This window comes from Alligator mississippiensis, chromosome 1 (assembly GCF_030867095.1).
Source record: "Alligator mississippiensis isolate rAllMis1 chromosome 1, rAllMis1, whole genome shotgun sequence".
In the NCBI taxonomy this organism is placed as follows: domain Eukaryota; kingdom Metazoa; phylum Chordata; order Crocodylia; family Alligatoridae; genus Alligator; species Alligator mississippiensis.
In genome coordinates, this window is record NC_081824.1 from 317426471 (window position 1) to 317441409 (window position 14939).

General features: G+C 38.7%; 1 protein-coding gene across 1 annotated transcript in view; it reads right to left on the minus strand.

Annotated features, from left to right (window-relative positions):
- Nucleotides 1–5523: 5523 nt before the first annotated feature.
- SMS (spermine synthase) overlaps nt 5524–14939 on the minus strand; it is a 90084-nt gene continuing 80668 nt past the window's right edge. Inside the window, exons 10-11 of the mRNA XM_059720852.1 lie at nt 10603–10718; nt 5524–8546 (exon numbers count right to left, since the gene is read on the minus strand). Coding sequence (XP_059576835.1) covers nt 8504–8546; nt 10603–10718 — 159 coding nt within the window. The 3' untranslated portion in view covers nt 5524–8503. The remainder of the gene's footprint in view (nt 8547–10602; nt 10719–14939) is intronic.

A 14939-nucleotide genomic window follows, 5' to 3' on the forward strand; every position in this document is an offset into this window, starting at 1 on the left:
CCCCGAAGCAGCTATATTCCAACCAAGGTTGAGATCTTTCCCTGAGGCCAAGGACAAAGACCCTCAGGACCTCACTCAGGCAAGTGAGGAGCATCAGGGTGCAAGTGCTAGTAACCTCTCCCCTGAACCCAACACCTCAGCCCAGCCGGATTCATCAGTTGAAGAACGAAGATATCATCTTTGGCCTCAAAGAAAGTGAATGCTCCCATTCGGAAGATCACCACCTCAATCAAGACCAAGAGCCAACATTATCAGTCCTTTAGGTAACTTGAGCCCAGAGGATGAAGAAAGACTTTGGCTGCCATCCTGGGTTTGGCTGATAGTGTTCTTTTTCTTACTGGTGCTGGTTATGTTTGTTGTTAAGATTCTTTGTCCCTCCTGTCTCTAAAAATGGCACTGATATCCTTATATATCACACTTGGGTATCTCAGTATCACCCAAGGGGGGTGGAAGAAAAATTTGTATTTGCAGATCTCCCGTACGGTGGCTCAAGCTGGAAATAAAAGTGACTGCTGGATATGCTCTCACAGCCCAGCGCACCTACAACAAGGAATCCCAATGATCGGAGTACCAATATCCCTCCAGCAATGGGGAACAATAAACGGCGGCTTCGTTAGACACTACTCGTTAGCTGCCCATCGGTCCGCTCCTAAAGAATGGAGGGCCGCCCCTGCTAACTGGATAATCTCCCCAAGAGTAGAGGCGCCTTTCTGTTACAGATCCAACAACACCGGAGCTTATAATAAAGCCACACCTGTAGGACACTACCCTCATTGCCTAACTACTCTAGATTATAGCCCTAGTAGCACCAGTGAAATCCTGTTGGGTAACGTACCCTCTCTCAATTGTATAGGATTCATGGTCTACAACTTTTCTAAGGAACCTCATGTTGCTCTCATTGCAAACAGATCAGAATTTTACATTGACTCCAATTTTACTTCTTGTAATATATCTCGGTCCAGCAGGATAGCAGCTGAACGTGGTCCGTCCTATACGATGCATATCAATCAAAAGTGCCGGATATGGCACAACGCCTGTTGAGATTTGAGTACCCTTTCTGCCCCAGGCCTTTACTGGCTCTGCGGAAACAGGGCTCATAAAATCTTGCCCTGGAATTGGGTGGGGGCATGCACTCTTGGACGTGTTATCCCTGGTTTCAAAATGCATAGTGCAATATATCTGGAACAAGTAAAAAATTTCAACCATCACATGAAAAGGGCGGTTAACCCCTTAGCTACCAAAAACACAGGGTTCCATCAATTTGTGAGAACCTTCATACCGTGGCTTGAAATAAGAGAATTGGAACTAGCCATAATTAACATTTCAGCCACAATGGAAGCTATGGGAAATACCACTGCAGATGCAATTCAGGCTCTGCAAGAAGAGATCTCCCAGATCTCACAAGTAACTATACAACACCGCATAGCCCTAGATTACCTACTGGTATCCCAGGGAGGAGTATGTGCCTTAGTAAACTCCACCTGTTGTGTCTATGTCAATCAGGACATGCGAATCGAAACTGACATTCGCAAAATCCGAAATCAGTTAAGGGTCTTACATCCAGTGGCCTCAGAAAATACTGACTGGGGTCTAGAAGAAATGTGGTCTTGGCTAACCTCCTGGCTCCCAGATTTCGGGGCCCTTGGCAAGAAAATCCTGTATGGAATATTGTTTGTCTTGATAGTTCTAATAATGTTTTATGTCTTAGTGCAACTGATCCTCTGCTGCGTGAAAGCCAGCAGGAGAAGCTTTAGCAAGGCAAAAAAACCCACAGCAGAGTCTAGAATAATGGTGTTACAAAAGTGTGAGCAGACTGAAAGAAAACATAAAAGGCTGCATGATGAAATAGAGGGGCTCATGAGAATGGAAATTTAAGGCTAAAGTGAGACTAAATAGTCTCAAAGGGGGGGACTGTGGAATCAGAAAAAATATATGCCTTAAACTTTGATTATTTTAGTTATAAGATGACATAACCGCTTTGTGGAGAATTGCTGGCTCTGTATAGTAGAACAGATAAGAGAAAGTGTTTGTTCTTTATAACTCCTCTGCAACTGCTTCGCTCACCGTGGCCTTGAAGATAGCAAAAAAAGTATGTACAAATCTGATTTCCAGGTGCAAGAAGGAGGGTTGTGAACTAACCTCGCCTCCCCCATTAGTTCCCATCCTGATTACAGCAAAGAAATAATGAAATAATATTATAGCTGCTTTTCATGCTAATTTCATTATATGATCACGTGAGTTGTAAGCAACTGTTAAAAAGTATATAAGTCTCCTGATTTTGCTCTTGGGGGGGGACCCCTTCCAAGTGCTTGGGAAATCCATGTCACTTTGGAATCCCCCCTACAGCTGTAGTTTCTTTTGAATAAAAGCTTCTGCTGACCCGACCCAAAAGTATGCTGCGTGTGTTTCCACGACAGTAACTAAAAGCATCAATTGCCAAGATGTTCTGAACTGTAGGAAAATACGCAAGTACACAACTGCTTTAAACCTCAGTCTTGCCTTTGCAATCCTTAAAACTAAAACCCTGTCTTAAAAACTAATTATGAAATGTACTTTATTCAAAATCCAGCCACAGACAATGCCCATTTATCTAAAGTGAAATGGGAAGGAAGAGTGGGAATATACTCTTAAATAAAAGAAATTCTCTCTTTAAAAACAAGTAGGTTAAACCTGGCAAAATCTGGAACAAATGCATGGCCTCAAACCATGGATTTAGGTTTAACCCTAAACTGAAATCCCAGCTAACTGAAGTAACATTGTGGCTTGGGGTGAATTGTCCTGCAGCTCCTCCAAAACTCTGGTTACTTGAAAATTGTGAATGCCCAGAAATGCTGTAATAAATGCTATTACACAGGATTCAGAAAATGAAATTCAAGCCTTAGCCCTTTTTCAGATTCCTCTCTCCCTAGGAGGATTGAACAAAGGCTTCGATATTTCAACCATACACTTGTAGGAATGGGCAAACTGGCTTGAAATGTTAAAACAGAACAACCACCATTAAGTTCAGTGAAGCATACTTGAAAGATTTTTTGACTTTGAAGAGTTGAGGTTTATTCAATTCCTGTGCACCTTTGCATTTTCTATTTTGAGACTCGACCAGAAAATGGAAGCACCAAAACACACCATAAGGAAACTTATCTTGATTGCATTTCTCAGTCTCCCCGAAATTAGAAAGTTCTATAAATCTCAGGAGACTAGAGCTCCCATGATATCTCCAGGACAGCCTTCAGAATAAAGATGCTCAGATAAACCTGGAGGCATTTTACCTGCGAATTTAAACCTTTGAACGTTTTTCTGAATCAAACCTGACAGCATCTTCATTCACTTGGGGTTCTTTATGGTTTGGATTTCCAAGAGCATTCAACATTTGAACCACATTAATGGCAGTTAAGTCTCTTCAACTCTAATATGTCTTCATTTTCCAGTGCAGGATTGTCCCTTAAAGTAAATTAGACACCTTACATAGTTCCTCTTTACATACTCACTCAGATTGATCATATTTTCCAATTTCTCCAGTCCTGGTGTTTGCGCATTTACTAACTTTTCTAGAAAGAAGATGTTGAACCATATTAATTTTAAGGCACACACTATGAATGGACACTCCATTTTTAAAATAGAGGAACTGCTGTGCCTCTATCACTCGGGACTCTTTGGAGGTAGTGGTATGCTTGAATAAGGTATATCAAGTAAAAGGAATATCAAGTATGATACAACTAAGAGACCGCTTAAAAGCAAAACCATCACAGTGCAACAGATCTCTGTCGAAATCTCCTCTGATGAAGTTCTCTGGGAGTCACAGTGCTCATAAATAGGATTATTTTCAATATAACATGTAAAATTTGAGGTTTTGCTAAATTGATATGTACTTTCTTTAGCTTAGATGAACTACAAAAAAATAATTTCATGTCAGGATTCTCAAGTCTACCATGTAGATCAGGAACTTTTGTCTAAAATATATTACTAGAAAATATTATTCAACTGTGCACATAAGTTATACCTATGGGTCAGATCAACAAAACTACCGAACACAGACAGAATCTGCTCCTCACAGCATGTGAAAAAACCCTGCTAAACTATACTCATCTATACTCATGGGAGAACTCCAGGTTGTGGAGTATATACCTGCAGGCCCAAGCAAAATGCTTAAACCTCAGAGAGTTCCTTCCAAGGCACTCAGCTCTTTCAATACATTTCTATAAAAGGAATCTAAATGTTTCACTCAAGCCTTTTTAGTTAACCTCATGGGCCAGAGGTCTAGGAGTGCTAGAAAACTTAACTTTTAGACAACTGAGTCCTTCATTAGAGAAAGTCTTATATCTAGAATCACTAGTAGGAATGGTAGAAAGAGCCTATTAATAAACCAATTTCTCTTTGAATTCCAGTGTCATTATTTTTTTTTTGCCTTTTCTTTCTCCTCCTCTGATCCTGCCCAAAGACATATCAAGTGATATCATTAAAATAAGGAGAGATGGTTTGGAGAAGTTCCACGAGAGATAGAAAATGCATCCTAGAAGTAGTCTTGAGATCTAGTTGGAAAACCGACTTTGCAGCTGGTGTGAGGCTCTCAGCAGTTTACTGTAGGACATGAGGTAATCTTATGGTGGTGGGAAAACTCTCTCAAAAGGCATTTTCTAAAGTACTTAAGTACCTAAGTCTCTCTTGGAAATGGCACTCTGTAGTCACTGAGGAGCTTCTGAGTTTTGTCTGCATTGTCACAACTATGCCCTATGAAGGACTTGTTGGCTACAAACTCTGGTTCCCAAGAAAAATAAACTAACTGGTGGTTATAAAACAGCATTCAGAACACGCAGAGATCGGTAAAGCCAACAGTTGCTAGCTTTCTTTTTCCACAGGATGCTCCAATGTGCAATTTATGGCAATATTTAGACAAGGAATGAAATAATAGGAAGCAAAAGTGTCAGTTTTGATAAGTAACTGAAGAAAAGTTAAACAGCAAAGCGTTAATATTTATTATAATTAGAAACTGCCAAAACACTAAAAAAAAATATGACAATGGTTAAGTGCTAGAACTGCTTATACTCAGTTCTGTTATTATTATCCATGATGGGTATGACTTTAAAATTCCATCATGGCTTGCTTTGTATGCACAAAGAGATTGTTCAAACATTTTTACTGGTACAGAATTAAAACCTTTTCTAATATTCTATAAAGACAACAGTATTCCAAGAGGCTTTTCAAAGCACAATGGTTGCAGAGGCAGACAACATCCCTGATGTGTGAAGTACTGGACTGAGGCTTTTATTTTACTGAGTTTTTCGAGACACCAAAGCATTTGCTTAGTTGTGTTTTGATTTGTTACAAAGGCTGTAGCATTTTGAAGGTAATCAAATATAAAATTGCTGTCACCTTTCTCCATTACAAATCTCAAAATTATTGAACAATAATAAAAGGCAAAAAAGGTTGTTTTAATTTCTCAGTAGGATACGGGTGTGTGTGTGTGTGTGTGTGTGTGTGTGTGTGTGTGTGTGTGTGTGTGTGAGAGAGAGAGAGAGAGTGACCATATTCAAATCATTGCATGGTTTTAATATCAAATCCACAAATGTCTTTTAACAACTGAATCACACAAGAAATAAGACCGTACCTTTAATTTAATACGTGCACTGCATTAGTGTGGCAGATACATAACCAGCAGCCTTCTTTCTGCACAGTCAAATTACTATGAAACAGGTTTTTAAGTATTTTATCACATTTTTAGGTGGAAGCAGCAGTTAGTGCAAAGAATAAGAAAAACCCACATCAACTATTTCTCAGAAATCTGTTTGAATACTGTGCAGTGAGGCACCTGTCTATATCACAACTAGCTTTAAATGTAAGTTTTATTCAGCTACTGCAGGTTTCATCTGGAAATTCTCACAACATAAACATGGTGAGGTTTTAAAAAAAAGAAAAAGTTATACTACAGCAACAAATAAAAAAAGAATGACAGTGCTTACACATTTCCTCTATTCAGCAAGTAGAAAAGAAAAAAAAATTGCCGTGTTCAGCGTTCGCCAATTTTTTTTAAACTACATCATTTTAAACAGACACTACATAAAAGGTTTCAAATCAAAATAGGCACCGCCCCCCCTTCACTATATCAAATGTATTAATAAACAACCCCACTCCCCCCCAAACTGGAAGGAAGCTGTACATACTGACCAGCTTTCTAAATGACCCTTTTACTTCCCTACCACTCACCCACCCACGAGTGATCTCATTCACTGAACATTTCAGGGACTGACTTCACAAACATCCCTCAACCCTCAAACAGCTCTTATTTTTCATCCATGGAGCCTTGCGTATCCGTGAAAAGTAAAGCACTAGTGTTGGTGCTGTAGACCAAATACGTTAAATTTCTGGTCCATTTTGTGGACTGGAATGTCACAGCAAATCCAGGCACCAAATATATATCCATGTGCCACCTTGCGCACCAATCTTGCAAATGCATCACAGATACAAGCTTAACAGTATTTCCATGAGTAATCACAATTAAATCAACGGGACTATTCATGCATGTAAAGTTAAGGAGACGTACATTTTGCAGGATCAGAGCCTTGGCTTGTGCTCCGTTTGACTGGACTGACTTCATCACTGAGTTACAGTTGATCTATTTTTTAAAGTCAGGGTTGCACAGGCTCTTAGTCATGGATTAATTTTGTTCCAGGTATATATAAAATAAATATATTGACTGCAATTATTTGAAACAGTTAAATTAAAAAGGGGGAATATTCCATTTAGGTCTCCAAATTAAAAGTAGTCTCTAGCAATGTAATCATAATTACAAAAATAATTATGCACCAAGTAAAAGAGAAAAGCAGATTTTTTGCAAGTAAAACTTTGCAAGTAACATCTAACACCATTTTGGAATTCTGTTTGGGTCTGAGAGATGACTTAATAAAAATATTTCTTATTTAAGGGTAAGAATCTGAAACCTGATTTTTTTGGACAATCTTGTTATTAATATAAGGAAAGCCCACCACTGTCTCAAAATACAGGACATGGAGATAAAACGGTTTAAAAAAAAATAAAAATATAATTTTGGTCCAAAGCGTGGAATATTCAGGGAAGGATAGTGCATTTTTTTATTCTCTCTCTTGGAAATGTACAGAAGAGTTATTCTTCTTACCTCCTATGTATTGGGCTCTTTTTAAAGATCAACTAGGATCAATGTTCTGAAATTGGTAAATAGCAAGTTTTTACAAAAATAAATTTTCTGACAACATGAAAACAGCTGAAGGAAGAAATGTTTACCTTTCTAAACAAAACAAAAGCAATGAGATCTTGCTTCCCGCTGGAATTCTGACTTGCAGGTAGATACAATGTACGGTCCTAATTCTGAATTAGAGTCAATGGGAACTAATGCAGCCATTTGATCAGAGCTCATCCTAGGGAAGTAAACATATTTGCTTCTAAACATGCACAAATATATATATGTGCATTGCACTACACATGTGTGTATGTGTGTTCACACACAATATAGGGGCACCATCTATATAGGTATACAATGATCTAAATAATGTTCTGTCTCATTTTCAAAAGGGAAAACAAGACAGAACATTATTTAAATCATTGTATACCTATATAAATGGTGCACCTATATTGTACACACATTCCTCTGCAAGGAATTGAAATGTGTGTGTGCGTGCGTGTGTGTGTGTGTATACACAATGATCTAAATAATTTTTCCAGTCTTTATTAACACAGTATTAGCCCATAACTATATACAAAGTCTTTCTAAGGAAAGCCCTCATTACACTTCTCACATAAGGGCAAGAATGAAAACCTGCTTTAATTTTCAAAATCTATGGTGCTGAAAGTGCTTCTATAACCTATTGTTAACCTACATTAAAATCCAAGTAATAAATGTGACAGCAGCTAATAATTTCAAGTGGCAACAGGTCAAATCTGCTGCTGGAAGGACTACAGCAGGAGCAAACAAACAAACCTAAACTTCATTCCTTCCCTTTATAACCAAGGACACGGGGTATTTTGATCTAAGCCCTTCAGAATTACTGTATTGGAAGCACTGTGATGTTCACTTAAAAAACAAAAACAGAACCAGCAACCCTCTCTCCAATAAAAGCATTGTAGCTTCTAAGTAAGTATCTGGAGGGGAAAAAGATAAAACCAAACAAAAACTACATGGACCACCCTCAGGGATGAAATGCTAAAGATGTTGTTTTTAATCAGTTTGTGAAGATCTACAAAAAATAAAAAGGATCACATTCTAAAGGTTCAGTGCATTCAGCAGCTATAGACTTGCTGCTAACTCATCTTTAAGTTGACTTTCAAAAATAACACCCTAGCTCATCAAAATATACATTTTCCATTTGCTTTTAAATTAAAATAATAATAAAAAACATTTAAAGAATTCACAATCAATAGCATGACTAAGTTTCAGAATCATCTACAGCATATAATTTAAAGGTTCAAGATGCCAATATGCAACACATGGCAAGCCTATATGCTCCATGCAGCATGTACACTTAGGAAATCTTGAGCTTCAAATTTCAGTTCTCTTCTTCCAAACGGTATAGAACACCCATCTGAATAAATCAGTTAAGGAATAAAGCAAAGTAGGTCATACTTTGACAAAGTAACACTTTTAAAACTGGTGAGAAGTCTGCCAATAGTCTGTTTACTGCAGCTTAAAAAGACAGGGTGGGCAAAATCCTACACTCACTGCCATAATCCAAAATGTAGGATTTCTTTCTTACACTCAGACCTGGTCCAGATCCACAGAGGTATTGTGGCATCTATCTCCCGTTGAAACTAACAGGAAGTATGTACTATATAGAAATTAGGACTCTAAGTATCTTTGAAGATGTCAGTCTTACCACTGTACAGTATCTGCCTTGTTCTCTCATAACCATGTTGTACATTGGACTGCAAGCAGGCTGAACAGGATGTTGCACTAAAAGGGCAGATGCTTCTTTTCCCTCTGAAGGAAAAATGACTCCGATATAGCAGAATCAATGAACTCCAATTGCTCAGAGGATCTGAAGAAACCACTCAGCTTTTGAACAGCACAAAGGGCTGATCTGCCTAAATTTCCCATTTTCTGTTATTCATGAAGTATAAGATTAGACTCAATTCTGTGGAATAGGACACAGCAAGGGGACATAAAGACTTCTGTAGGTTTTAAGATTGCAGTAACAGAGAGAGCAAAACCAAGTTCCAGGATTTGGAGTTTATTCTATGGAAAGTAGTTTCACATAGATGTATGCACTTAAGTTTATAAAATTGATTTCACACATGCTCTAGATGGCAGCCTACGTCATCGTTCTAGGTCTCTGCAAGGAATTGAAATGACATACTGTCCATAAAATAAATTATAAGCATCTATATCAACAAATGCCTACATTTTAGAAGTCCTCTTTTGACAATACAGTCAGCATGAGCATTCTCTAGTTTGTATAGGTTTGCAAAAATTGTGGAAGCAAGCAGGGGACAGAATAAAAAGGTGAATATTTTGACCTCATTGAGATACTCATCAGCTGACTATTCTGCCAGACTATCTGCATGCATACAGAGAAAAAACAACCCATAAAAGCAAAAGGTTTGAGCAGGAGGAGAAGGTATCAACCTATTTCAAAATACTCAAGGAGAAATGGAATCAAATCTTGAGGCCACCCATACAGCACACAAAAAGCACCCTGGTTTCCCTGTTAATAATTTGTCATGCTAATATATGCAACTGTAAAATGTTGTCAAAAGATCAGTCATCTATAAACAGAGCTCAGATGGAATCTCCTTCCCTTTCTGATGTGAGCTTCCTACTTGGAAACCTTACTAATTAACATCCCACATATCCTGCATATACACCAAAAAGCAAAGACAAAATTAAAAAAAGAACAAAATAAGTATTTTGCTAAGCACACCTTGCTTGGTAGGGGCCAGTCTGAAGTCAGTGTGACTTGTTTCCTGCCTTGGGATTTTTGTACATATAGCATAGTCATTTCATATCACCAGTGAAGAAGGCAAAATGCACTAAAACAAGTATTATTTGTGTAAAGGCTTCTGCATTGGCAGCCAAATTATGCCTGCTTCATAGCCCAAAACAGCAGAATTTATCACTTAAATGGACCTTCCAAAAGACTGATACAGCCATAGTTCTCTTGAAGTATTTTGCATACAACTGTGCTAATGGTGCAATAACTACTTAAAATGTGTAACATTTAGCATTAAATTAAAAATCTTATTTTGTTTGAGTCAAGCATTTCTGTCCCTTTAAAATACATCCATAATTGGGGAATAGATGGATCCCCAATCATCATTCTGTCTAAACTTATTTTTCACAGTATATAAACAGTTGTATTAATATTTTTGGAAGGAACAAGGGATCCAATTGGGAAAGAAGTGTCCCACGGATGTCAATGTGAGCTATGAGGTCATGGCACCTTAAAAAAAAATGCCCCTATATTTTCATAATTTATATTGATTTTATAGTGAACAAATCACATGTTTAAATTACTGCATTAAACCCAACTTATCGACCACAGGAGTAACCTACTATTCAGTTTACTTCAACACCGAAAAATACCTGAGCTTGTTTGGTTTATGAACCTAGCAGGAGCAATCTTTTACATTTTTCAAGGATACAACTCCATGTATGAGGGAACACACACAACCTCCTTTGAGAACTCCACAGGACAATAAAGCTTGCCAAGCTGTTCTTCATAGAGGGTCAAGGCTTCAGTTAGATTGATGCAGTTCCCCTGGAAGGACCAGAAAATAAAATAGTGTCTTAGTGGCAATCAAATGTAAAGACATCCACATCAGCAAATGCAAATACATTTTAAGACTGAATTCTAGGCTGTTATGCACTACAGAAATATAAAAAAGCTCTTTCTTAAAATACAGGGATTCTAATGTAATATGCATGATATTGATTGAACAACTCTTATTTTTTTGCATTTATCTAGAAAATAACAATTTATAATTATTTTGTATTTTTACAACAAACCAGACAGGAGAATGATCCAGCTACCTTTTTACTGGAGTATTCATTTCTTTCCATTTTGACAGATTAGCGGTGTTTAAACAAGCAGCAGCCTACTACACAATAATAATAGTCTTTGTATTGTTTGTATGCATTAGTAAATGATGAAGAAAACCCTGCCTATTATCATTTAATATCTTAACATACTATATTCTATGAGTCAAGCCATGTGTTAAAGTTTTGTTTTTACAGTTTAATCTATTCATACAAGAAATGATGAAATAAGAGAAATCCAGCAGAGGTATTTCTATTTCTGTCTTACAAAACTGAAACAAGCATTAAAAGACTTTAGTTTTTCCATGTCACGTCACTGAAATACAACTGCTTCCTAAAAAAAGCAGTCATACCTTCTGCAACCAAGTAACCAAAAGTTGTTTTTCCCCCCCTCAATAATATCAGCAATATTTTTTTGCTGAACAAAGGAAATAAAAACTAAAAACAGCTATCAAGAAAAACCAGCCAAAGTCCAAGCTAAGAATTATATTAACTTCAGGTAACCAAAAAAACCTATCCAGATCAACTAAAAATTCTTGGACTATGGACACCCTTCTGTGGGATTAAATTTGAATAATGAAAAAGCCAGTACTTTTCATAGTTAAGAATTATACTTTTAAATGGCCATTTAATACTGAGGTATGAGTCCCTATGTAAAGAAGACTGTCATGCAACTGCTACTCCACACCTTGTTTGAAAAATGTAAAGGCAAACTCAGTAACGCTAAACATTCAGGAGAACTTTGCATGCATAACTGGAGCCATGGACAGACAGGGCCCACAGGCACTTTGAAGCACTGCAAAAACATACTGCTAAACATGCAGATACATGGGCCAAGTTACAAAGTTACTATAAAATAGGGCTGTACAAAACGGAAGCGTTCCGTTTCGACCAGCGTTTCGACAAAACAGTGTTTTGTTTCGACTTTTGTTTCAACTCAAAATGGCTGTTCCATTTCGTTCTGTCGAAACATTTTGCTGTTTTGCCATTTCGCCCATAGGCTATAATGGGGACGGTCAAAACAGGCTAGAACTTTGTCATTTCTGGCCAGATTTGGATGAAACTTATACAAATGATAGCCCCTTCTCAGGGCATGATGTGTGCCAAGTGTCAAGAAGATAGGTGCAGGGGGGTTGGGGAAACTGCACCCCAAAATCTTGAAAGCAAAACTCATGTCACATGTATGTGTTAAGCCACAGCAGGGTCAAAACTGCAGGCTTGCTAGCCCCTGCTGAGGCCACGAAGCCTGCCAAGTTTCAAGGAGATAGGTGCAGGGGTTTAGGGAAACTGCACCTCAAGCTGCGGACAAGCAAAACTCATGACATGGGTGACACTGTTTATGTTAGGCTGCAGCAGGGTGAAAGCTGCAGGCCTGCTAGCCCCTGCTGAGGCCATGAAGCCTGCCAGCTGTCAATGGGCTTCTGGGTTTTGGGGCCTTACACCTCTGGCCACAGGCAGGCAAAACTCGTGTCATGGGTGCTTGTGCAACTGTGTCTGTCTTGGGGCAGAGGTGGGGAGAAACCACTGCAAGCCTAGCTGCTCAGCTTTTAAAAAATAGCCCTCTATTAGGCTTCTTTTAGAACATACAAAAAGTATAACTGAAAACAAACAGTCCAAAATAGTGAAGCACAAAAGGGAGTTTAATCAATAGCACACATGACATGAGCCTCAAACAAGAGGGGCTCATATTTAATTCACTACATCAATTCCATTTAGTTTCTTCCAAGACTTTTTCCCCCCATGGCCGATATGGTAGCCTCTATTAATGAGTACAGAGCAAGTGCATGCTGTCTGTGTTTTGGCTTCAGGAATAAAAAAGGTATGGAACAGTGTTCATTGTTTCCCAGTAGTACCAGGATTTTATCCATTACAATGTATTAGAAATATGAAAAATTTTTAGGAGTTTGGAAGGGAGAGAGAAAAAGAGTTCATTTTACTCCCCCTCCTCCTGCTTTTTTAATTATACTCCAACTTCCATGTGCACAAGTTATACTTTTCTATAATATATATAACATTTTTCTCTGGAAAAAACGGACTTAGTTTGCTGACATGCCAAAAAAACCCAGCTAGGTAAAACACATTCCTGGATAAAAACCAAAGCAAAATTTTGTTTATAAATGCAGTCTAGCACTCTTGGTTCAAGTCAGAACACTTCACACTGCACATTTAGTATTTATTTCTGAAAAGGTAACAGATACCATAAGTATCAGGAAACAGGAAAGGCGACATTTATAAAAAGGTAAGAGAAGCACTCTAACTTTGCACAATTGTATAAAGCACCAGACTGAAGAGACTGCTGTAGTACTGGTTTAGTAACCTATTATTATCCAGGGGCCTGCAGTGGTTATTTGGTTCAGCCGCCCTTTACCAAGCATATAATTTTGTTTTGACATCAGATTGAATGTGAGAGTAAAAAAACCAATCTACGTGTGTAATTTAAGATCACAAATAGAAAATTCTGCTAGGTAATTTATGGAACATACCACCATTACGGAGGAAGTTTAATAAGACACACAATGAGATAAAAGTGTCTACAGACTGTTTCCCAGACTGTCATCTCAGGATTCCTTCCCTTCCCCTGTCTTCGCAAGTGACAGAGGAATCACGACAGACAATGGGGCAGACAAATTACAGGAAAGAATAGAACACTTCACTGTGTAATTTCTACATTTTGTTAAACCCACAAACGCCCACTCCCCAAATCAAGATTCACTTTAAAAGTAGCCAGATACATTCTTTGTAGTTTCTCCCCCCTTTCTGAATGCTCATATAGAAATGTAGGTTATATATAAATTTAATTTAAAAAATTTGCAGTTTTACATAATAGGCCCAAACTCAAACAGATCGCTCCTATAAGATTTACACGAGTTTCTCCCAATAACAGAAACAAAATACAATTCTCTTCATTATTAACAGCTGGTATTAGACAACTTGGATACTTTGGTTAATGGTTTCAAAAGCCCATACCCCCACAATTTACATTTTGTTGTCAATTTAACATGTAATGTGTGTGAAATCCCTTAGTCATTTAAGTCAGGGCTGTCCAGCTGGCAGTGGTTAAATTGCAACCTGTAAGGTTGGTTACAGCTACTGGCGCTGCTGTGTTGGGGCAGGTCTGGAACCCAGGGGATGAACACTGTGGCAGAAAGCTATCTCTGTTTCTCCCCAAAAACTCTGCTCTGTGACAATTTGGTTAAGATGGCCCCAGCAGAGAATATACACCTTTACCCTATCTCTTTAGGTAACCTGAGCTGGATATATTCCTGAGGAAGGCGGGAAACCTGCTCCCTCTGCCTACATGACTGGTATCACATACCTGGGTGAGAGGCTTCCTCCCTGGGGAGCTAGGAACTGCCAGTCTGCACGGCAACTAGTGATGTATTTCAAATTGGTTGGCGGACAGCCAACAGGTGCTGGCCTCCACTGGACCAGGTAAATGAGGTCACAAGGGCTATATAAGTTAAGGACTGCCCAGGAGGAGGGGGCAGCAGCCATGAGGAAGACTCAGAGAGACAGAGAAGAGCTGAACCATCTGAAACTTGCTCTCTCTCTCAAAACTCATGATCAAGGAACTGCCTGCCTCCAGAGGGAATCTCCACCTGCCTCTGGGTGATACCTGTGAGTAAGTTACCTGAGATCTAACTAGATATACAGCTTGCAGTAACTCAGATGTGTGATCAAAGGCTACCCCCAGCCATGGGAGTTTGCTCTATGGGATTTCTCTGACATTGCTCTACCCTGTACCCTAGTCCAGCCCTACCCCTTGTAATCAGTAAAGTTCTCCTTTGTACCTAGCGTGGGAGACTTATTGGGAGTGGGTCTAGATTATGCCTTGGGGTCCCCTTGGTTCGGCTGACTAAGAGAGACCACTACTGGTGCTTCCGACTGAGGGAAGCATCCCAAGTTCTTGAAGTGAATCAAGTACCCTCGAGGGCTACTAGGC